At 46.6% G+C, this 22847-nt stretch overlaps 2 protein-coding genes across 17 annotated transcripts in view; one reads left to right on the top strand and one right to left on the bottom strand.

Moving 5' to 3' along the window:
* Apbb2 (amyloid beta precursor protein binding family B member 2) overlaps positions 1–14081 on the top strand; it is a 308714-nt gene extending 294633 nt beyond the window's left edge. For 13 of the 15 annotated variants that reach the window (XM_060380673.1, XM_060380674.1, XM_021635490.2 and 10 more), the window contains 5 exons: positions 177–264; positions 1245–1328; positions 3085–3200; positions 4666–4845; positions 9931–14081. In XM_060380673.1, the coding sequence (XP_060236656.1) occupies positions 177–264; positions 1245–1328; positions 3085–3200; positions 4666–4845; positions 9931–10098 (636 nt within the window). In that variant the 3' untranslated portion in view covers positions 10099–14081. The remainder of the gene's footprint in view (positions 1–176; positions 265–1244; positions 1329–3084; positions 3201–4665; positions 4846–9930) is intronic. The other 2 variants (XM_021635491.2, XM_021635486.2) reach the window with 1 other exon arrangement.
* A 1438-nt stretch (positions 14082–15519) lies between these two features.
* The window catches only part of Nsun7 (NOP2/Sun RNA methyltransferase family member 7), a 49155-nt gene continuing 41827 nt past the window's right edge, over positions 15520–22847 (bottom strand). For both annotated transcript variants that reach the window (XM_060380680.1, XM_060380681.1), the window contains exons 11-12: positions 17912–18035; positions 15520–17454 (exon numbers count right to left, since the gene is read on the bottom strand). In XM_060380680.1, the coding sequence (XP_060236663.1) occupies positions 16825–17454; positions 17912–18035 (754 nt within the window). In that variant the 3' untranslated portion in view covers positions 15520–16824. The remainder of the gene's footprint in view (positions 17455–17911; positions 18036–22847) is intronic.

Here is a 22847-nt window from a genome sequence, read left to right as displayed (position 1 = left end):
GGGAAAAGTGAAATTCTCACTTACTGTGTAATGCAGAGAGTGGCAGGGAAGGAAGGCAGGAGACGACACTAGTCTAAATCCCCGTGGAATCAACTCCCACGCTTTACTGGCAGGGCTGGCTGGTGACGTGGGGTCTGTAACGGTGAACCCAAGCTGCACTTTCATTTGATGTCTAGATTATGGCTGAACGGAAAAATGCCAAAGCCCTGGCCTGCAGTTCCTTACAGGAGAGGACCAACGTCAGTCTTGACGTCCCTTTGCAAGGTATGTCTGCTGTGACTCCTCCTCCTTCTCCTCCTCTGTGGCTCCGGCCAGCCTGGCAAGAGTGCAGGATTGCACGGGTTCGCTGTGTGTCAAGGGCTGGAGAGATGGCACCGGCCACTCTTCACGGGATACCACTGTGATTCCCAGCACCCACATGGCTGCTCACCGCCATCTGTAACTCCCATTTTGAGGGCATCTGTTACCCTCTTCTGGCTTCTGCAGTCACTGAGTGCACATATGTAAGATAGCAAATACTTCATACACATAAAAGAAAAATACGCCTTAAAATTGGGCGTGGTGGCCCCCAACCTGTAACCCAGTCTCTAGAATCTGGGAGGCAGAAGCAGGACGCCCCTGAGCCAGCCTGGTGCTGTGCAGTGAGACCCTGACTGGGTGGGGAGGGGAAGCTCAGCATGGGCTCCAGGCCCTCCGAGGGACAGAGTTGCTTTTGTCCATGTTGAACACAATTGTTGTTTGTTTCTGTGGAACAAATTAAAGACTGTTATCAGTGGAGTCCTTTCATTTTTTTTTTTTTTAACTCATGTATAGCCCTGGGGTAAGGACTCACTAGTTGGAAAACATGTAGGTTGTTAGTTGGGCGTCGGGGAGGGTGGGATGGACTGTATTACCTCTCTTTTGTCTTTGCTTGTACCATTTATGATGAAACTTTCTTTGGGCACCAGCCACACATAACAAATAGGGCACCAGAAGCTATACCTGGGTTTAGGTTGGTCTTCTGTTTTTTGTCTGTTTTTGGTTTTGTTTTTTGCCTGCTGGAGCATTTCACCTTGAAAGAGCAATCAGTAGGGTTTAAACTGACAAAACCCCTGTGTCTGGAGTTGCAAAATGCTGCCCTTACAGAATGTCTGGGAGTAAGACCTCCTGGTGCAGGTGGCCATCTGGGAGTGCAGGTGCTAGATGGACAGCTGGTGTCCTGTCTCCCGGAACCCTGAGAAACGCACCGCTTTTGTTCCCTGTAGTAGATTTCCCAACACCAAAGACGGAGCTGGTACAGAAGTTCCATGTGCAGTACCTGGGCGTGCTACCTGTGGACAGACCTGTCGGTAGGTAAAACTTGGCAAGGCTTTCAAATACGAGAGCCCGCTGTTCTCCCATGAGGACGAGGGCCACCGCCTCACCCCTCACCTCCCCCCGAATCATTTCTCTGTAGTGTCAGCATCCTGGTCACGCGGGTAGTGGAGGGAAGCTCACCTGACCTGACATGTGATCCCAGCATACAGGGACTCGGAGGGGACATATCTGAATTTCCTGTTTTCCCAGCATTCCAGGGATGAGCAGAATGCTCTGCTGTTCTCCAGAGGGCTTCCAGCTTTGAGCCAGGCTCCTGCCTCTGCTCTTACCCACTGGGGACAGGAAGGGAAAGCTGACGGAGCCCTCATGTCCTCACACTGTGACTCAGAAGTGTTGTCTCCAATATTCCAGTCCTACCCCAGTGGCAGGAACTGAGGCGCCCCGCTTGCCCAAGCTCATGACAAGGCGGAGGCTGTAGAGTTACCTGGCTGAAAGAGGCTGTGGAGAAATCAGAGCTCTGTGCTCCCCTGGGGGTAGAGGGAGATGATCTCTGGGAAGCAGTTGGGCAGTTCCTCAGAGGATTAAAGATCGTAACCTTTGTTTGACCTGGCAGTTCTGCCCCTATGGACTTAGCCAAGAGAAGTAGAAGCACTGTTCCCCCCAAAACACTACAAAAACATTCACAGTACCATTGTTCACAACTGCTTAAGAAGCAAAGACGCTCCAAATGCTCAAAGCCTGGCTAATGGACAAATAAATTAATACTTTCAGATCATGGAATTTTATCTGGCAAGGAAGAAGAAAGGTTTAAGAGTACTGAAACATGGCACAGCATGTGTGACCCTTAAAAGCATTGAGATAAATGAAAGAAGTCCCCCTTAAGGGGGAAAAATAAATCTGCTGTGTGGGACTCTTCCCATGAAATGCTCAGAATGGGCTAGACGACAGGGAGCATGGAGAGTGCACACTGTAGTGACGGCTACACTGTGAATACATTGAAACCTGCTGAGGGGCACGCTTTAAGAAGAGAGAATTCCATGGCGGTTACATCACAGTAAACTTGTTACTTCTGGGCAGGCGAGATGGCTCAACGGGCAGAGGAGCTTGCTGCCAAGCCCGTCGAGATGAGTTCAGTCCTCAGGCCCCTGATGGTGGAAAGAGGAAACTGACTCTGGAAAGTTGTTCTCTGATATACACACACACAATGTGCTATGCTATGTCATGCTCTCTCTCTCTCAAACACACACACACATATACACACACACACACACACAGACACACTAAAACAGAGTTAATTTGTTTTAAACTTGTTTGTTCGACAGCTAGCAAAGGAGCCCCTGGACGGCCTGTTGTGTGTCTGTAAAGAGGCCGTTGACGTGGTATTAAGTAAATGTCAAGTGCGCTGAAGGAGGGTTTGGCTAGCCAGGCTCTCCATGGCAGCACCTGGAAGCAGGGGTGCTCTTTGGAGCAGGTTGTTGGTTGGCGGCCGCGGTCTCGTAGACGGGACCCCCACTGAAACACTCACACCCCTGCCCCACCCTCCCACACACGTACAATGACGTATGAACACACGTGTGTGTGCGCTGTATTCCTGGCGGTGCTCGTGATTCTCTATTGGAAAAAGCCGGCTTCTCCCCCCCGCCCCTCCCCCCTCTGGGCAAATGAGAATAAGGAGATAAGGTGGCCTGACTCCGGGAACTGCAAAGGTCAGCCTACACACAGCTGCTGCCGCGTGGCCGGCCCTCCTGTGTTAGAGAGTGTGTTTTTGATTACCCTTTCTATCCGCAGGCATGGACACCCTGAACAGCGCCATAGAAAGTCTTATAACCTCCTCCAGCAAGGAGGATTGGCCTTCGGTGAACATGAGCGTGGCAGACGCCACGGTAACGGTCATCAGTGAAAAGGTGAGGAGCTGGAGAAGACACTGGCTAGGCTGGGCTCCAGGGAGGTTTTGGATACAGTGATCGAAAGACTTGGAAACTGGGTCGAGGCTTGCCCCCATGGGGTTTGTCCTGACATGTGGTTAACATGGCCTGTGTTCGCAGAAGAGCTGGGGCTTTGTCTGTATCTAACTGTACCTTCCTCGGGACCTGGATGCTTCCACCCTGTTGCCCTGATTCTGCCTTCCTCACTTGCTCAAAAGATGGAGATTGCTTAGGGCCATCACTGGCACTAGCTGCGGCTCGCTGTGGGTTGCGGGTGTGGGCGGGGCCATGCTGTCTGGGCCTGGGTACAAATGTGTTGCTTCTGTTGGGGAAGCCCAAGAACTTATAACTCAAGGAGAAGAGGTCATTGGTCATTCTGACAGTCAGCATTAGCCTCAACCCAGACTATCCTATCATGGTGACTGACCAAAGTCACTTGTCTAAGATCAAACCAGAGGCACAGGACCAGGCTTTGAAGGCAGCAGTCTGTGAAGCACCCGTTCACTCCTCCACCTGAGGAGGACCTCAGGTCATGAGCACGCCTGCCTTCCGCCACGAGCAGCTCATTGTGAAAGCCTATCCGCCCATAGCAGTGGGCAGAATCCTCCCCAGCCTGCCTGCCTCTCTGCTCATGCCGGATTTCATTCCACTCCTCCACCGCATTGCACTGTCCTGGCTGGCACACCACCCCCTTATCCTCATCCTCTCTCCCAAATTCCAGCTCCAGCATTTCTCCCCCCAGCCCCCTGACCTCTCGGGGCAGCGCAGTCTGCCTGTGAAGCGTGTCTCGTTCCTGGATGAATATTTAACAGTCGGGATGTCATGATCTGCAAGCCGGTGTTGTGGCTGTGCTTACGGAAATTCACAAACCGCCTGTGCTTGTTGCCCTGGGTGTCAGCTGTGAAATGAATTCCACCGGCATCTTTATCCTGCCCTGGGTGTGGGGAAGCAGGAGGGGGGTGATTTAACAAATGTGTGGCTTAGGCAAAATTTGTCTTCCACAGTGTTAGACGTGATTTGGTGCGCTATTTTGCTTGCGTGAAAGCTGAGGGAGAGAGGCTTCTGAGTCTTTTTCTCCTCGGCCCTCAAGGTTCACCTGGACAAAGAGGTCCTGAGCCACTGGGTATCCTGCAATGGGCAGCAAATAGAAGTATTTATGACATTGTTCCTCCCATAGGGAAGAACGGGTGTGGGGGATGGTGGGTGGGGACTGGACACACACCCATCCCATTCCACAGCAACAGGGTCATTCACAGTGACATCAGACACCAGGAGGCACCATGGCAGTGACGGCCTCTCTGGGCACTGAAGACAAGGGTTGACTTTCTAATAAGATGCTGGTCCTCCTGGGCTGGGTTCTGTGAGGCCTTTGAGGTGTGAGGTTTTTGCTGCCTGCTGATGGCTTCCCGGAGGGCACAGAGGTGCTGGATGGTGTCTCTTACAGAGTGAAGAGGAAATCTTGGTGGAGTGCCGAGTGCGGTTTCTGTCCTTCATGGGTGTCGGGAAGGATGTCCATACATTTGCCTTCATCATGGACACCGGGAACCAGCGCTTTGAGTGCCATGTGTTCTGGTGTGAGCCTAATGCCGCCAACGTGTCGGAAGCTGTCCAGGCTGCCTGCATGGTGAGTGAGCCCATCCTGTGCTCAGCCCTCCCTAACCTGCTTCTATGTGCTGCAGATTAGAGCAGAAATCCTATGTAAAGGGAGAGAATATACTTCCAAAAGCCCTGTACTTTATATATAGCACTCTCATTTTTTAAAATTTTATTTGTTTGGTGTTTATTACAATTTGTTCACTTTGCATCCCAGCTGCAGCCCCCTCCCTTGTCTCCTCCCAGTTCCACCCACCCTCCCTCTCCTCCCCCTATGCCCCTCCCCTAGTCCACTGAAAGGGAAGGACCTCCTCCCCTACCATCTGACCCTAGCCTATCAGGTCTCATCAAGGCTGGCTGCATCATCTTCCTCTGTGGCCTGGCAAGGCTGCACCCCCCACAGGTAGGTGATCAAAGAGCCAGCCACTGAGTTCATGTTAGAGACAGCCCCTGTTACCCTTACTAGGGAACCCACTTGGAGATGGAGTAGGCAGCTCAGTCTCTAAACAGGACAGAGCCTTCCACAGGGGGCCTCTGAAAGACTCTACCCAGCAGGGTATCGAAGCAGATGCTGAGACTCAGCCAAACTTTGGCCAGAGTGCAGGGAATCTTATGGAAGAAGGGAGAAAGACCTGGAGGGGATGGAGCTACACGAGGAGAACAACAGATCCAAAAATCTGGGCCCAGAGACTAATATTCCAAACAAAGACCATGCATGGAGAGGACCTAGACCCCGGCTCAGATGTAGCCCTCTCATTTTTATGGGCAGAATCCGTTATGATCAGCAGAGTACATCTCAGAAGTCAGGGCTATAGAGTCAGTAAGATTTAAGGCTCACCTTTTCTGGACCCCAGATTAAGTTTAGTATGTGACCAAGAAATGCCGTTCATGTGTGAATTATCAAAATCTATCTTCACCTCCATATTTAAAAAAACAATAATTAACAAGGGGTTTTTCTTTCCCATGGTTGTTCTTAGTGCGTTGCTATTACTTTCTGTTTTATTTATTGTTTATCTGTTAAGCCTTATGACAACCCTATCCAGTAGTTGGGTTTGTTATATTTATGAGATAAGGGAACAGACTAGCATCAGTAAGTGACATGCTGCTGAGTCACAAAGCCAGGGTACTTCACAGCGTGTCTGATTTGAGACAGAAACATCTCTTCATTGAGCAGATGTGCTCTGGGCACGTTTCACTGGCATACACTGAAAAAACGTACGGTCCAAGCAAAGGAAGGTGTAAAGGTGGCACCAGAGCCTGGGGTCCCAGGCACAGTATAGTAATTTGGGTCAGGAAAACTGGTGGAAGAAACAGGACCCCTGTCACGGAAGACTAGTAGGGGTTGACTCCCTCTGACAAAGATAGGTACGGATTGGGACTGTCTAGCCTTTGGAGCTTTTTGGATTTGGGTTTCATGTTTTGAGAAAAGGTCTCATGGTAGCCCAGGCTGGCCTGGAACTCACTGTGTAGCCTAGACTAGCTTTAAAGTCAGCAATCTGACGCCTCGGTCTTCCAAGCCACGGGACTATAAGCGTGTGCCACCACTTCCGGTTCATGTTTAGGTTTTAGAATAACGTGGCGTCAAAAAGGAAGGCCACCCATCTTCCCGGTGGCTTTCCCAGTGAGGGTGGGTTTAAAGAACAAGCTTGAGGGGTAGTGGTCAATCCGAGGGCTCATCGCCAGCGCAGACTGAAGAGACGAGGAGGGTCTTCGGCAGGAGGTTGACAAGGCAGCGATCCGACGGAGCCCTTCCTGACGTGGGGGTGGAGGGGTCCCCTCTGTGTGCCGTTGGGCTGCACAGACCCTAGAAAGCCCATGCGACCCCAAATCAGGGAGCTCAGATACCGTGGGAGAGGCCCGAAATTAAAAACCCCACGGTGGCAGGGTAAGAACTACACATGGAAGAAGAGGGCGAGGTTGAGAAGGATGAAGAGAGAAGGACTCTGAGAGTGCAGACTGAGAAAGTCCGTCAAGGAACAACACTGGCTGGTCTGCGAGCGCCGTTCTTTAGGATGGGGACAGTCTGCTTTCCTGTGCTAAGGGATCCATATATATCATGACATTTATGTGAATGTATGTCGACCACACAAAAGACGGTGGTTCCATGACAGGAGAGTGGCCTTGAAAACGACCTCATAGTCCACAGGGCATGTTTTGTTTTTGTTTTGTGTTTAAGCTTTTGCGACTCCTCAGTCCTCTCTGTGGGAGTCTGTACCATCCTGGCAGGTCAGGTCACGGCAGGCTCTTTCCTCCTCTTCTTGCCTGCTCCACCGCCACTGCTGACCTTCGAGGTACCCCCGCCTTCTCTCATTCCCAGCTCCTTCCGCTGTCTTCTTGGCATCTTTTTCCTCTCACAAAGGCCACATCCTTCAAGGCTGTGTTTGGGGCTCGCTTTTCCTTGCATAATCCAAGGAATCATAAATCATACCAGGGCCAGTCGCTGTGTCACCAGCAAAATGGGTTCTGAATCCATACACAGAAATGGCATCTGGTGTGGTTCTATACAGTTTGTACGTGCTGGCTGCTTTTCCTAAATTCCTGTCTTAAGTATTTTTGCCTTCCCCTGGTGAGAGACATTGATGACCATTTGTGTTCTATGAAGTAGACAACTGGTCATGAATGGCTGTCGGGTATTTAAAGGCATTCATCATGGTGTCAAGTCTCAAGCAGCCAAGGAAGAAAGAGATCATTGTCGTTTCAGTTTAAGTGTTAGCACAAAAGGTCAAAATGGTTATTTTAAAATGTTTATACGAGGGGGTGGGGTGCAGAGAGGGCAGAAATGAGCGGAATAGGGAAAGCGCAAATTGGCTTGTGGGTACCTGCTGAAGTCAGTGAGATGGCTCAGCAGGTAAAGGTATCTGCCACCAAACCTGATGACCTAATTTTGAGCCCTGGAGCCTATGAGAAAAGAAGCAGCTCCCACAAGTTGACCTCTGACTTCCTCATCATTCTGTGGCACAACCTACACACACACACACATACACATACACACACACACACACACACACACACACAGACTTGTTTTTTTTTTTCATCTCTAAGACACTATTGACCTGAGGGGGAGGAGAGGGAAAGAAGAGGGACCTGGAATCCACACTCCATCTGTCCCCACTCACTAGTCCATAGTTGTAGGGCTGTTTTCTCTAAGTGCTGTGGCTCCATTGTTCTCATACTCATAAGCCTGTGTGGCAGGGAGCAGGGCTGAAGGGAAAGGAGCCGGCAACCACAGAGGTTGGTGTGACCCCAGGGGCCAGGTGTGGAGCATCTGGATGGGAGGAAGAGGCTACAGGAAATAAACACACGCTACATTCAATCGAGCAAATATCTAGATACGTAACAGATGGTTTGGGTCTAAAGTGAACGGCTCTCAGTCTTATTTATACATTTGAAGTGCTAATGAGAGTTAGCTAATTAGTTTTATCCGTGGCTATGGTTTTGGGTTTGTTTTTTGTTTTTGTTTTTGTTTTGTTTTTTTTCAAATTCCCGACCTGTTTTTTTTTTCTCTTGGAAACACTTTTTTAAATAAAAACTATTATTAATGCAACCAGCTGGAGTAGCTCAGGCAGTGTGGTGGACGGCACGTGGGTACAATCCAAACTCCCACCACAGGCTGAGTCCAGCTGTCCCAGTACAGTGGTGCCCTTCTTCTTTCAGATCCATGTCGTTCTCCATCTGGAGTTCTCATCCATGGATCTGTACTAGCTGAGATATGGTAGCGACACATCCTTCTGAGTTTGCTTTTAAGGCGTATTTGGATAATGTGTCCCATAGGCCTGAGTGATGACACTTTAGTGAAATTTGAAATGTATTAGAGGAAGGTTCTTATGAATTTCATCAGTTATGTACAGTTTTGATTCACGCTATACATACGAGAAAAAAAAATGAAATTTCAAGTCCAGGGTTCGGCGTTGTCCCACGTGCCTGCTGATGAGTTGATGCTGCCGAGGTGTGTGACTGGAGATGCACACTTAGTAAGATGCCTTCCCCAGAGCACACATGTGGCCAGCCATCCTGTGTGTGCTGAGTTGAAGGGACCAGTTTTCTGGCCGGTGGGATACGAGAAGACATTCTAAGCCCCCTGTCCATCTCTCGCTGGGAGTTCCATAAGTCCGAGGGGGAAGTAGCGATAACTGTGCCCGGAGCCTGTTGACCTTTAGCTCGACTTTTGAAAATCAGCAATGGGGTTGTTTAATTTGAGATCAGAAAGAAGTGATAAGCTTTGTCATTTTCACCTCACTTTGAAGAACTGCTTAGCTTTCTGCTAGTACAGAAGCAAGTGCATTACTTCTTTTTTTTTTTTTTTGGTGTATTTTTATGTATTATTTAGTGCATTTCAGTGCGTGTTTAAATTTTTTTGTTAGTGCACGTGTGTATACAGTGCAAGAAAACGAATGTAAGGACACGGGTGCCACATGTGGGGGTCAGCAGACAACACTGGGGAGTCCACGCTCCCCTGCTTCGAGCTCCTGGGGCACCTCTACCTGCTGAGCCATCTCACCACGCGCTGCTGCCGTGTTTCTGAAGGGTAAATAGGCCCACGCCGCCAGCGCTTACAGAGGCGCTTTCTTTAATCTATTAGAGTTCATACCCGAACCTAACATGCATGATGAAGTCTCAGTACAGCATCTTCTGTTAAAGTAGGAGATGGGCAGGAACAAAGTTTGCGCTGCCAGGCCTATTTTAGGCTTCCTACAACTTTGCCCCATAATTCCCAACCACTCTGTAGTCAAGGAAACTGAAGGAAGGGTGGAGAAATTTACCGACTGGCTGCCTAGAGCTCACAGGCTATGGGGCCTGGATGCGCACCGCGCCCTCCCTGTCACGCCATGTCACCGACGCTTACCGCTCCCCGTGCCAGTCCTTCTCATTTGGTTAGCTGTTGACCGTGAGCAGCGGGTGGAAAGAAAGGCTGGGAAAAGCGAGCCAGCCGTGGGAACTGAGGACGCCCCACTGAGGAGACGAGGCTGGTCGGCAGGTGTCCCGGGCGGGGGGAGGTAGAGCCCGTGCCTTGCACCCAGGACGACCTGGCTCAGCCTTCCCCTCCCGAGAGTCAGTGCGCCAGGCGGCGACCCCCGGGAAGCGTGACCTAAAACGCTGCCTGCTTGTTTCGTTGCAGTTGCGGTATCAGAAGTGCTTGGTAGCCAGGCCGCCCTCACAGAAGGCCCGACCTCCGCCCCCGCCAGCGGACTCCGTGACGAGAAGAGTCACCACTAACGTAAAACGAGGGGTCTTGTCTCTCATTGACACTTTGAAACAGAAACGTCCTGTCACAGAGACGCCCTAGCAGCTCGGGGCTCAAGGATTCTGTCGTTTTTACCTGAAGATCGGATAGCCACACCGGGGGAGGCCAAACCCCTGGCCTTCCTTGCCGCTGCGGGTGCTTTGTCTCCGGAGAACTCACCCTTAAACCAGACAGTGTTAGACGAGCATGTGGTCTTGCCACCGTCACGTGATGCGGAAAGAAGCATGACTTGTTTGTTTTCTTTTTTTTCTCTAAGTTACATCCTGAGCCGTGGAAGGTCTTTTTCTTCCTGTAAATATTGTGACCAGGACTGTGTGCGCACGCGCACACGCTCGCACAGAAGAATATGGCCACACTCTTCCTAGAGGACTAACGCCGTGTCGCTGCAGTGAGCGATGCCCAGGTCCCTTCCGCCGCCCCCTGGACCGGATCTATCACGAGCAACCTTGGGGTCCCCTCGGCACTTTGCCCAGTTTTCAGCTTCTAAGACGTTCAGACCCTGAGTAACAGATACCATTGAATTGCTGTAAAAGTGGGGTGACACGTTTGGGTTTGGGTTTTTTTTTCATAAAGAGAACCTGTCGGTTGACCAGAATTGGCTGTCGGCGTCAGTCCAGACATCAGTGAGTCAGTTTCCTCAGCAAGCTCTCTAGAGCGTGGACACTGTTTCATGTCTACGGCTGTTTGGGGTGCTGGGCAAAGGACAACTTTAAAAATCGATAGAAAGCTTAATTTGAGGAATTAAAATCAAGCAAAAAAGAAAAAAAACATAGCCTTTCTTTTCAGATGGTTTTCAGACCGTTATTTTAAAAAAGAGATTAGCAGTCATGATGCATTTGGGATGGGAGGAAGTTCAATTCTGCCTTACATTATACAATGCAACTAGAGAATTAAAGTATTCTATGGCCATTCTCTACCCACACCTGAAAATGAAATATTCCTACATTTCCCATCCTTAGTTTGATAACGAGCTAATATGCAATCTTAGAGTTGAGGAAATGTCATTTATATCTCCGTCACACACTATTGTTTTAGATCTCTAGCGTGTGATTCGTGTTCGTCCGCATCCTGGAGGTCAGTGCACTCCTAGGGACCCCTAACTGCCCCACCCTTTCTCTATGCTTTTTGTCCAGAAAGCTGTCTATCCGTCGTGTATTGTCCATGGCAACAAATTTAAGTTTGATTTTTTTTTCTTGAATTTATGTATTTAATGTTAGCAGTTTGGTAAGACTTGACCAGACACGTTTTTAAACTTCTATTTTTCCATTTTACTTTCAAGCTTTAATTTTTTTTTTTTTCTTATCCAAGCAAAATACACTCAAAAATAATGGATTGTTTTATGGTGTCCTCCACATACCATTCTCTTTGCCTCTTTGTAGCTAAGAAATCTAACCATAAAGTCGCACAGATTTAGACTCTGGTTGACATTATTTTAAAAGGTAGTTGCAAAAGAGATCAATCTCATTAGTCATGTTTACTTTTAATGTCAAAGCTAATATCCAGTTATACAAGTAACGCTTGTAAGTTTCCACACTGTCTGTAACCTGTCCGGATGGTTTCTGCAGTTTTATCACATTTGAGCCTTATAAGGTGGAAAAGGCGCTAAACTCACTGGAGAAATCAAGACACCCAAGCACCAAGAGGCTGGACTGTGGCCTAGGGTCTCACCAAAGTTCATGAGAGCCAGAGTCAGGGTCCACATCTCCCAGCTTTTGCCACATTATCCTCCTCCTCCATGCAGTCAGGAAGAGCCTTCACAAACAACTCTGGTTCCACGCAGAGAACAGATAATGGAAATATGGCCAGGCGATTTCAGAATTTCCGAGTGAGTTAAGGAAATGTCCAATTTGTCTACCCAGCAGCTTTTATTGTAAGGCGATTGTCTTTTGTCAGTCAAGGACCGTGTTCCTTGGATGTGTTGTAGAAGACAAATGTCTGTCCTCAGAGCCTGTTCCACTCTGAGGTTTTCTAGAGATTATGTTCCTTGTGGTAGCAACATTCCCAGCTGTGGCACTTAGCCATCACAGCGCGTGACAAAGCGGGTGACCGAGCCCTCTGCCTGTGGGTCCCCCAGAAACTCACAGAGTCTCAGATACAGAGAACCTGGAATTGTTCTCTGGCATCCTAATGTTACAGTAAAAGGGATGCTATCTGAGAAAATGTGTTAAACTTGGTGCCAACTTGCACACAAGCTGAAGTCACCAGTGCCATCTTAAAAAAAATAAGAAAACCATATTGTGCCCAGAGAAAAGCTGTTCAACATCCATTTACCGTGGCCCCTCACCTTGAGCTCCATAGTGAAATGTTTTAGTGCATTTGCCTTCAAAACTCTAAAGCAATCCACATTTCTAGGGGAAGTCTCTACCTAAACCCTGTTCGTCTTTAAGACATACGTTTGTTTGTTTTCAGGATCAAGAATACTGAGCTAGCTTTAAGTAGCAAATGGACTTATATATGCAATTTTAGGATGCAGTAAGATGAAAGATAGCCTTTTACCTATGACATGCTTTCACTGCGGATGTTCTGTTTTGAAAATAGCTTCACGTACTAAATGCAGGTTGATTCTGTAAAATTATGTTAAACAGTATGTCCAGACACTTTCTGCCATGGCCAAAAAGTATGTATGAAAGTGTGTTTGTATTTGTTCGTGAAAGGATGCCAGTGTTTTACCTGAGCTCTTAGTGCTACTTCGGTTATCTATGCATTCTTTGTATCTGCGGTTTGGTAAACAGGCAGCCATGCTCACTATGCCTTGTATGTCTTGTCATTTTTTTTAATTAACCTGTTAAATACAGCTTAAACTATTTTTATTTTATTTATTCTATTTTTACTGAAATATACCGCATTATTGTGTTGATGTATTATCTTTACTGGGTATAATGTCAATGTATCCAGGCCTAAGTAATCTCAGTGAACGATTATACGTTGCCTAAAAAGTGGTTTTGTAATGACTCCTAGTCACGTTTCTATTGGAATATGTAGGGGGGGAAATGGCAAAACGCTTATAGTTTCTTTTATTTTTTAAAAGCAGCTAGGTAGATGCATTCTTACCACCTCACCTGCGCGCTCCTTGGCCGTGTCAAGGGGCAGCCAGCACGCCTGTATGGCTGAGAATTCTTCGTAGACTAAGGCGCTGTGCGGTGCTTCATTTTTATATCCCTCACAGCACATGGGATCTCATCAAAAAGATACACAGATAGCCACATGCCCTCTGTTTCCACCTGGATTTACGACCACCCGTAGCTACTGAGAACCATTGTTTTGTTTACTTGTCTGTCTGTCGTATTGCATGAAGGGACGTTAGACCCATTTCCATTAAAACACGTTCTTGGTGGCACAACTATTGGCACTGCTAGTTTTTTTGTTTTTTTTTTTTAATCCACGTTAGGCATTTTTAAGAAGGACAGAGAATAAACCACTCGAAACTGGGTCACTTGCTTGGAGACGCAGAACTTCCCTCCGTGGGTGGCACACTCAGTTCACAAGCATTTGCAACACAAGATTTCAAAAAGCGTCTCCCCGGCATTAGCAGTTTAGTCCAACCGCACCGCAAAGCTCTCTGGCTGGCTGGGTTTCACCTAACATCTGATGTGCTTACAGCCAGCAGGAAAGTAATTGGACTTTGTTTCAGCATGCTGGGGGTATGGCTCAGTGGTGGAGAGCTCGTACGACAGGTGCGGGGATCGGAGTTTAATGACTGGAACCGCAGTTGGGGGTTGGGGGAGGGCAGGGAGGGAAGGCAAAGATGTTGGCTGGCACCGTCAGAACATGGCCAGGCAGCCAACACCGGCCACTTCCTCCTGAAAGGAGATCTTGTCTCTTTTTGATGCCTTTTGCTGTTGGCGACGCTTACACATTTACATCTAAAATGTGAAAATAAATGTGGCTGGGTACAGCCGTTGACTCGTTTGTCTGGCAGCACGGCCACACACATACAAGAAACAGAAATACAAATTTGGTGTCTCTGCAGTAGTTGTTTTATTTTTGTATTATTACTGCTTCAAATTAAACTTTTAAAAAAGTCATTTTAGTAATGTAAGATTCTGCTTTCATTAAGGTTTGCATTTCCCCACATGGTGAGGATTAGGAAGTAGGTAACTCTTTTGGTCAGTAAAGGGAGCAGGCATTCTGGACACAGACTCATCTAGTCCTCAGTTAGGATTTTTTTTTTTTTGTAGGCTCTCTTTTAGGATTACGGTATTCCAGCACGCACACAACAAAGTCTGCCTGTCATTCTTGTGAGAGAGAACTAGAGGTGGGAACTGCAGCAAATCCAAAGTGAAAGGTGCTGACTAGAAATTCAGCTGGCCGTGGCTTAACTCCCTGATACACAGACAAAAAAATAAAAGGACCCACCCAAGTTTTGTTCATTTGTTGTGTTGTGCTGTCTTGTCATTGTGTAACCCAGACTGGCCTTGAACTCATGGTGATCCTCCCGCCCCAGCCTCCTGAGTACTGGGATTATAGCTGTGTGCCACCACATGCCACCTTCTCTTAGGCTGTTAAAGACAGCTCTCATGAAATCAACATTTCATCCTGTTTTCAGGAGGTTTACACTGGTAAGTAGGTTCAGGTAAAAATAGGAGTTTGTTTGGGTGAGGCTCCGGCTTCAATCCCCAGCACCACAAAGTAAATAAATAAAAATATGAATTGTTACTGCCGTGTTTAAATATGAGTAGTTTGATTTTTTTTCCCAACACTTTAAGAAGCTCATGATGGTAAAATGCCAATTAAAAGACTGCAGTCAGCAATCTTCACTAGAGTTCTCTATGTTGCTGTTACCCTGTTTTCCTTCTTTTCAGTAAGTAATTGATCCTGTTCTTCCTAGAAGATTCCCAAAGGAAAGCACACAGGCTTAACTGGTGAGGGATTCCATTCAGAATGTCCATGAAGGGTGTGGCTAAAACTCATTTAGCGCTACAAGTGGTGAAAAGAGTCACATGCTGCTAGAGATTAGAAAAGATCCTGAGCCTCTGTAGCGAAGAGAGTTAACCCGGAAAACACACTTGGGAATAATCAGTTCAGACCTGGTGGGGTGGTTTTCAGACTGGGCTCCGTTCCTGGGATGAGAGGGCAGTCCCTCTCTGAATGATGGGAGATGAGGCTGCACATCAGGGCACATAATTTAAAGAGATGCATAGTTTATACCTTAGTGAGATACCTAAGCATTGGAAGCAGGGTGGGCCTGTGCTTTTAGGGCTGGCGGTGGGAACTAGCACTGGTACATGCTAAGGGCTGAGGCAGGGGCCTACTGTGCAGCTTGAGCTAGAGAGGAACTGGGAACCCTTCTGCCTGTTGCCTACATTTTGTGCTTTTTAAGAGTCAACTAACGAGCATTCTTTTGGAATATAAATATAAACCTCCTGAAGTACCAAACTCATTTTCTTTATTCGTGGATTTTAACGAAAAATATGTCTTTAGCTAAAAGGAAACTGAACTCTGAAAACCAAACCCACTGATTCTTTGATCTCTTTGCTTAACGTGAGACAAGAGAGCCCGCTTGCGCTGAAACAGGCCCCAGTTTCAGCTACCTGAACCAAGCATTTAGAACTCACACTTCAACTGAAGATAAAGCTTTACGTCCAAACTATGAATGTGGCTGAGATTTTTAAAAATAAGAGTTGTAGTCATAACTTTATTTAATGTCAAACAATTTCTGTTGCCATGATGAAAAAAATCAGACCCAGAAATGATAATCATGTCAATATTGGTAGGCAATTGTTAATATAGCTAAGAGTAGTTGACATTTAACATATTTAACATAGTACTACAATATACTTTAATTGTACATCCAGAAATGAGTTACCAAGGTTTGATCACTGTGCCATTGAAATGACTTGCACATTTGGCTGTGTCACCTGATCTTTGCATAGAATCAGAAACCTTTGAGTTTATTCAATGATATGTCACTTGTGTTCAACAGTTAGACCTCTTTCTCGGAATAAGAATTGTGGGTAGAAGCTTGCTCACTATCCTTGCTCCGGCAATGTTTGACGTAAACAGAAGGGCAGGGTTACCATGCTCAGTCTACTGAGGATTCTGGAACTTCTCCAGAAACATTTCTGTCTGTTTGTTTCTTTGTTTTTTGTTTTTTCTGAATGGACCTCTGGACTGTGTATACCTGGCACTCAGGATTTCCTGTGTGTCCCCCTCCAGAAGCTCAGTCCGTTAGAGGACCTCCTGACATGTCCCGTCTCAGGAGCAGTGGAGCTGGCCTCCACTGTGATTCAAGAGGTTTCAGCTGCAGGAAGCGCCTAGGTAAGGAGTGGCCTCGGGTTCTTGGCTAGATCTCAGGCCTCAGGTTCTTAGCTAGATCTCAGGCCTTGGGTTCTTGGCTAGATCTCAGGCCTCAGGTTCTTAACTAGATCTCAGGCCTCGGGTTCTTGGCTAGATCTCAGGCAAGCACAGCAGAACTCTCGACCAGGCCGGGCAATGGAATCTGCAAGGCAGCCCTGCTGAAAGGGATACTATGTTCCCCGCAGGTAAGACAGCTGCGCTTGGTCCGCACTTGAAACTCCCAAGAGTGAGACGAGTTCTGCAAGCTGATCCAGTCTGCCCCTGGGCATCCTAAAACGTTGTTTAGCACTGAGCTCATGAAACCATAATTTTGCGCACTCAGTCCCCTCCATTATTCTTTCTCATCTGTCTTCCTTCCCGGGAGGTTATGTTGCATTGGAAGATACTGAGTGACCAAAAGCACCAGTATCTTGTGAAACGGTGTCTTAAGTGTGAAGAAACCCCAGCCACTTTGTAACAAGGGCCACTCCGTCAAAGCCATGGTCTAGGGTGCCTAATAAGGGAGAAAGGTGTGTTTTCCTTAGGCTTCTCCCCTCTTCTGGGTACTGAGGCGACAAAGCTGGGCACGTTAGCCTTTGATCCAACAAAGCGGTAATAAAAGTGGCCTGCTGGCATCTGCGTTCTGCCCCCCGGGGAATTGTGGAACGGGAACATTACTGGCGGCAAAACGATTTCGACAGATTTCAGAGGAATCACTTTACCTTCCGGCCGAGGTCTCACCAAGTATGTCTGCTTGTCTACCGGCCTGGAGGAACCAGTGCTCTTTACCAATGCCGTCGGTAAAGGATTGGCGGCAGGCTTGGTGGCCTTTTTAATCTGGGGGGAAGTCGCCGCGTGAGTCACGGTTTTGGGGGGGAGAGGTGTTTTTGCCGTGTACGTCTCAACCCGAGAAGTACTCGCTTTGTTTTCTCGATTCAGGAACTCGGTGATCTTTATCTGGGTGCTGTTATCGGTCCCAGGAGCTTTGGGCAGTAAGGCCTTTGCTTTTTTCTTCCTCTTCTCCCGTTTGGATGACTTCCCAACTTCAACCCCATCCAGTAGACCCTTGGCTGCAGCTCGGGCCAGAACGTCTCTCACAGACACCGTCTCGGATGGGTCTCGCTGCAATGAAAGCAGTGGCTGTTAGTGTGGAAGGGAGGTGGTCATCACGGAGCAGTTATTAAATCTTTGTCCGAGACTTGGTGAAAATTAAAACATATTAAAGGAAATGTTTGCGGGGGGGGGCCTTACCCCATAAGGTAACTCCTAAGCCCCAGCAAGTAACCTTTTTTCTTAGTTCAACTGCCCCATTTACAAACCTCAAAAGAATCACACTGCTTAATTCTTATATGTTAGGGAAGAACACCAGACATTTGGCAGACTGCTGGGAGAGGCTGGACTGGAGGGCCAGTCAAAGAGGAAGACTCGTGAAAAGCAGGAGCTACACAGCAAAAATCCTCTTCTTGCCCTTCAGCTGTTTGTGAAAGACAAGTAACACTGCAAAATGGCCCCCATGGTGAGAGTTTGCTGTTCTCAGCTCCAGAGTGTGCTCTGGGTTATGAGTTTACTTCCTCCTTACCTCTCTTGTTAAAATAGAAAGAAAACAACCATTGGTAATATCGGATGGTTCCATTCTAAAGAATTTGTCCATAGACAGTTGTATTTCTTTTAAGGAGCACAGTGGAAGAACAGGGGGACTGAGCCTGCAGGAAGAGAGGAGAAAGTTGACGGTTAAAAATGGCTCTTTACCCAAGAAAGGAAGAGAGTCAGCCTCAACACACCTTTCTATTTTGCCAATCACTTAAGGAAAAATCTCAAACAAGAGAAAGTAGTGAAGCTGTCTTCCCCCGAATTTTAAGTGGAAAGCTCAATATTTCCTGTTAGCTTCCGAAGTCTCTGTGAAACGGCTCCAAGAATAACAACCTTTTCACAAACTGAAAAGCTCCGTATTTTGTTATCAAAATAGGCCAGTAGAGCAGTCACAGGTGTGTAGAGCCGGGACTGCAGACTCGGCGCGGGGGTGGGGGTAGGGGCGTAGCGTGCTTCCCTAACGTGCAGGAAGCTGTGGGTGGGATCCTTAGCACTGAATAGACCGGGGACAGTGACCGGGGACTGAATAGACCGGGGACCTGTAATCCTGTCACTCGGGAAGTAGAACGGTTGGAACAGAAGTTCAAGGTCATAGTTAGCTCCATAGCAAGTACAAGGCCAGCTCCTGGGCTGCATAAGGCCCTATCTCAAAACAGACAAGCAAACCAGCAACAAAGAAAAACAACCAACAGGGAGAATGAGAGGCTTCAGCAAGTAAAAGCACAAATCATCTGATGGCCTGAACTCAATTCCTGGACACACAGAATGGAAAAAACAAACTTGACTCCCAAGTTAGCCTCTGTCCACCACATATGTTCTGTGGCTTGTGCACACACACACACACACACACACAGAGTCCAAGGTCATTATCAACTACATAGTGAGTTTGAGGGCAGCCTAAGATACATGAGAGCCTGTGCCACAAAAGACAAAAGAAAAACATATAGGAAAGACTTTCTAACACAAATATAAAAACTTTTAAGTATTCCTAAGCTTATAATTTTGTTTTTTTATATTTAATTTCTCATTTAATTTAATTTTATTCATTTAATTTTATTTATATATATTATTTTATTTGTAAATAATAGATACTTATGTTCATATTATATCATTAAACATAATTATGGCATTATATATTTGTGACTGTGGTAATCACCTAATTGATAACAATACTTATGTTCCCATATTTAGGGGCTGGAATATAATCTAATCAAAGCAATTGAACACTGTCCATATGAATGAAAGTTTCAGGAATGTTTCATTAATTTTGTCTGTTGTGAAATTTAAAACCAATTTTAAGTTTATATTTATTTCATTATTTGCCGCGTAGGTGCAAAGCTCATGAATACAACGTAACTCGCTTGGTTTCCACATTACAGACATAAACCAACTTACAGTGATACAAGTAAGACCAAGAATGAACGGTGAGGTAAGAAGAGACAAATCCTACAGGAGGACAGAGCTTAGGTGCGGCTAACAGCAACTGTGGGAGAGTACAAATAAGAAAACCTCCGCAGGAGGGGCGCCTTGATGCTGTGTCTTGAAGAGGGAGTAGTTTCTGGAATAGCGAGGAGAGCGAACAGGAGGAGAATGAGGAGGAGCAAGAGCCTGAAATGCACTCTGCATTCAGCAAATATTTCCCCTGGGACAGCAGCGAGTAAGGACGCGTCACCTGGGAAAGGGGCAGACACACACACATGACCTCTCGGGACTCAGCAGAGAGTCTGGAACAGGGAGGAGTGGGGCTAACTCAGTAGGCGAGGGGCCTAGCTGCCCCAAGCGCCCTTGCAGCCAGCTGCCGTTTCTGAGGGCGCGCTCTCTCATTGGGTCACCTGAAATCCACTGTGCAAACAAATCCATTTTTTTGTTGTTGTTCTTTTTTGAGACAGGGTCTCACTGTGTAGCCCTGGCTAGCCGGTAGGTATGTACTGAAAGGGTTAGGCTACCTTTGTAACCTGTATGTCTTCTAAAGCCTATAGTTTTGAGTTTTAGGTCCAGGTTAAGCTAAAGCCTCTTAGCATCTTTCCAGAGAACGGAGAAATGTGACCCTATCTGTGAGGACAGATAGAAAAAAAGCGAGCAAGCAATTACCTTCACTCAGCAAAAAGAAGGACCAGACCCTTGTCTTCGAGGTAGTGTTTCTTAGCAACCATCCCAGACGGCCTCAATCCTTCTTCTGAGTAGCTCCTGACCTCCAGCCAAAAGTCCGCAGCCCCAATCTTCAAGGATGAGCTAACCACTCCCACCTTCAAGTGCAGCTGCATCCACACTTGGCAGGACTGGCCAAGCTTGAGCACCTAAGACTAACCAATTATCTTACTTTATAGCTTCCTCATCCAATCCTAAATTGCCAAAACTGCAACTTCAAATTTCCTGCAATTTTTTCTTTTAAAAACCTAAGGCCTTTGTCTGACCAGCAGGGGTGACCCCACTGCGCAATGGTTAAATTAAACCTCTTGCTTTTACATCGAGTCGTGGTCTGTGGGAGTTTCTGGGAAGGGTGCGATCTTGAACTCCTGAGCTGTGAGACCCCAGGTCTTACAGTAGAACAGGCTGGCCTCAAGCTCAGAGATCCACCTGCCTCTGCCTCCAGGGTTCTGGGATTAAAGGCACTCGCTACCACTCCCAGCCAACTGATTTTTTTAATCCGACAGGATGCCACAAGTGGAAAGTTCCACATCTGACCTCAGGTGTCAGATCACACTCAACACACGAAGGCATTAAAATATTGTCAAAAATCAGTCTCAGCTTTCTGTGAAAGATGCATACAAAACATAGGAGAACTCTGTGTGTAGACTTGCGTTCCATCCCCACCCCAGGACCTGTGTATGTGCAAATATTCCAACATCTAAACGTATACAAACTCTGAAGTACTTTTGGTCCCAAGCAATTTATATATGGGATGCTTCACCAATATATGCATGTTTTCTAGGAAAACAGAAATTATCTTTAGACTTTTATTCACATAAATACACACCCCCATATATATATCACTTATAATTGATTCACTCATTGAAACAAATTTTTGTTACCAATGTAGAATCTGTTTAGTCTCCAAACGTAAACATGAAAATTCATTTTTAAAATTTTAATTCACTGATTAAATTGCTGCTACCTAGTAGAGTTATCTGACACACGCTAGGTATTCAGTGCACTGTGTTTAAAATGCTATTATAGATAGCTACTTTCATGCATTCTAATGGCAGTGATTCATAAATAAGATTAGACAATTTGTCCTCCGGAAACTATTCCTACAAAATGGCTTCTGAATTCCAGTTTATAGCTTATTTCTTTACATATTAAATATCATACCCAGAGTCTCCTCCTCTGATCCAGATGAGAATTTTTTTTTAGTTGACGTCATATGAAAATATGGATTTGTAATTGATCTTGGAATGGATAAGGACTCTTGGTGATGCTGGGTAAGTGTATTTTGCAAATGAGAAGTGTAAATTTTGGGAAACTACGGAATAGGCTGTTCCGTGGTAGACAGTATCACCCACAAAATTCAAGCTCTCTCAGAACTTCGAGATGAAACCTTGTTGGAGAATAGATCCACTTGAGTTAGGAAAGCCTGAATCTAAGAGAAAGACGCACCACGTGTAATCCCAGCACTCAGGAGGCAGAGGCCAGCATAGTCTACAAAGCATGCCCAGGACAGCCAAGGCTACACAGAGAAACCCTGTCTCAAAACAAAACAAAACAAAACAAAAACAAAAAAGGGAAGGGAAAGACCCCAGACCACAGGGAAGAAGCTTTGTATGTAGAAGCAGAGACTGAGAGAAATACCGAGGACTGCCAGCCACTACCAAAGGCGCAGAACAGCTCTCCACCACAGGCTTACAAGGACCTAGCCCTGCCAACACCTTCTCTAAGACTTGGGACGTCCAGACCATGCATGAGTAAGTGTCTGTAAAGGAAAAAGTTCAAGTTTTTAACACAAACCATCAAAAAATGAAATTACGTGGGAGATGGAGGTGCCACCACAGTGTAAAATCCGAGGTTCAATCTCCAGTGCTGGAAAGGAAAAGGCAGGGGTGGGGGTGGGGGATAGAGGCTAGAATAAGAAAAAATCAGCAATAATATGAAATGCTTGTAGTTTTTATGAAGATGCTTGTACTCTTGATACATGACAAAATATTAAAAGATTAATTATACAGTTGGAAAGCGGAGTGGGCTGTGTGTACAGGTGTGCTAACACTGGACTCGTTATATGCTGCTGGGAGCTGAATTCTGGTGCTCATGACCGCACACCAAGCACTCTTAGCCACTGAGCCATCTCTCCAGCCCAAGGTGGGGACTTTTAAGAGGGTGTCAGATCCTGCAAAGCTGTGTTCTTGAGCTGCAGGCCCACTCATCCTGCTCTCTATTGGAGAGTTGAGTCTCTGCGCTTCCTTGCTGTCTGCGGCAGAGCCTGCTGATGAGAAGGGGGTCTCCTCAGTTTTTCTCAACTATTTCCTAAAGAAAGAGCTTCTGCTGCTCACTCCTAATACTTCTATTCATTTTTAATCTTTATTTCTATGTATCTTAAAGTTTATGTGAACCATTGTCTCTATCTTTAAATATGAATTATATCTGTTCATACTATATTCTAAATTCATCATGGCTCACAGGAAAGGAAAGCAAAATCACTTTACTCTTGTTATATTATTTTCTCAACAATCTTACCCCTAAGAAATCAGGAGCCGTACATGTACAAGGACTGATTTCGTGATGTCCCTGCCACAACAGCAGCTCTTTGTCGATAGATGGTAATTTAGCAACTGTGATACTCAGGACTCTCAGGATGTGTGGTTGACTGTCAGCTATTTTACAGTCTGGTGTCAACTTGACACAAGGTAGATTCATCTGAAAGGGGGAAACTTCAGTTGAGAAAATGCCTCCATGAGATCTAGCCATAGGGTATTTTGTTAATCGGTGATTGC

Source organism: Meriones unguiculatus, chromosome 3 (assembly GCF_030254825.1).
Source record: "Meriones unguiculatus strain TT.TT164.6M chromosome 3, Bangor_MerUng_6.1, whole genome shotgun sequence".
Lineage (NCBI taxonomy): Eukaryota > Metazoa > Chordata > Mammalia > Rodentia > Muridae > Meriones > Meriones unguiculatus.
This window is presented reverse-complemented; position numbering and strand designations above follow the sequence as displayed.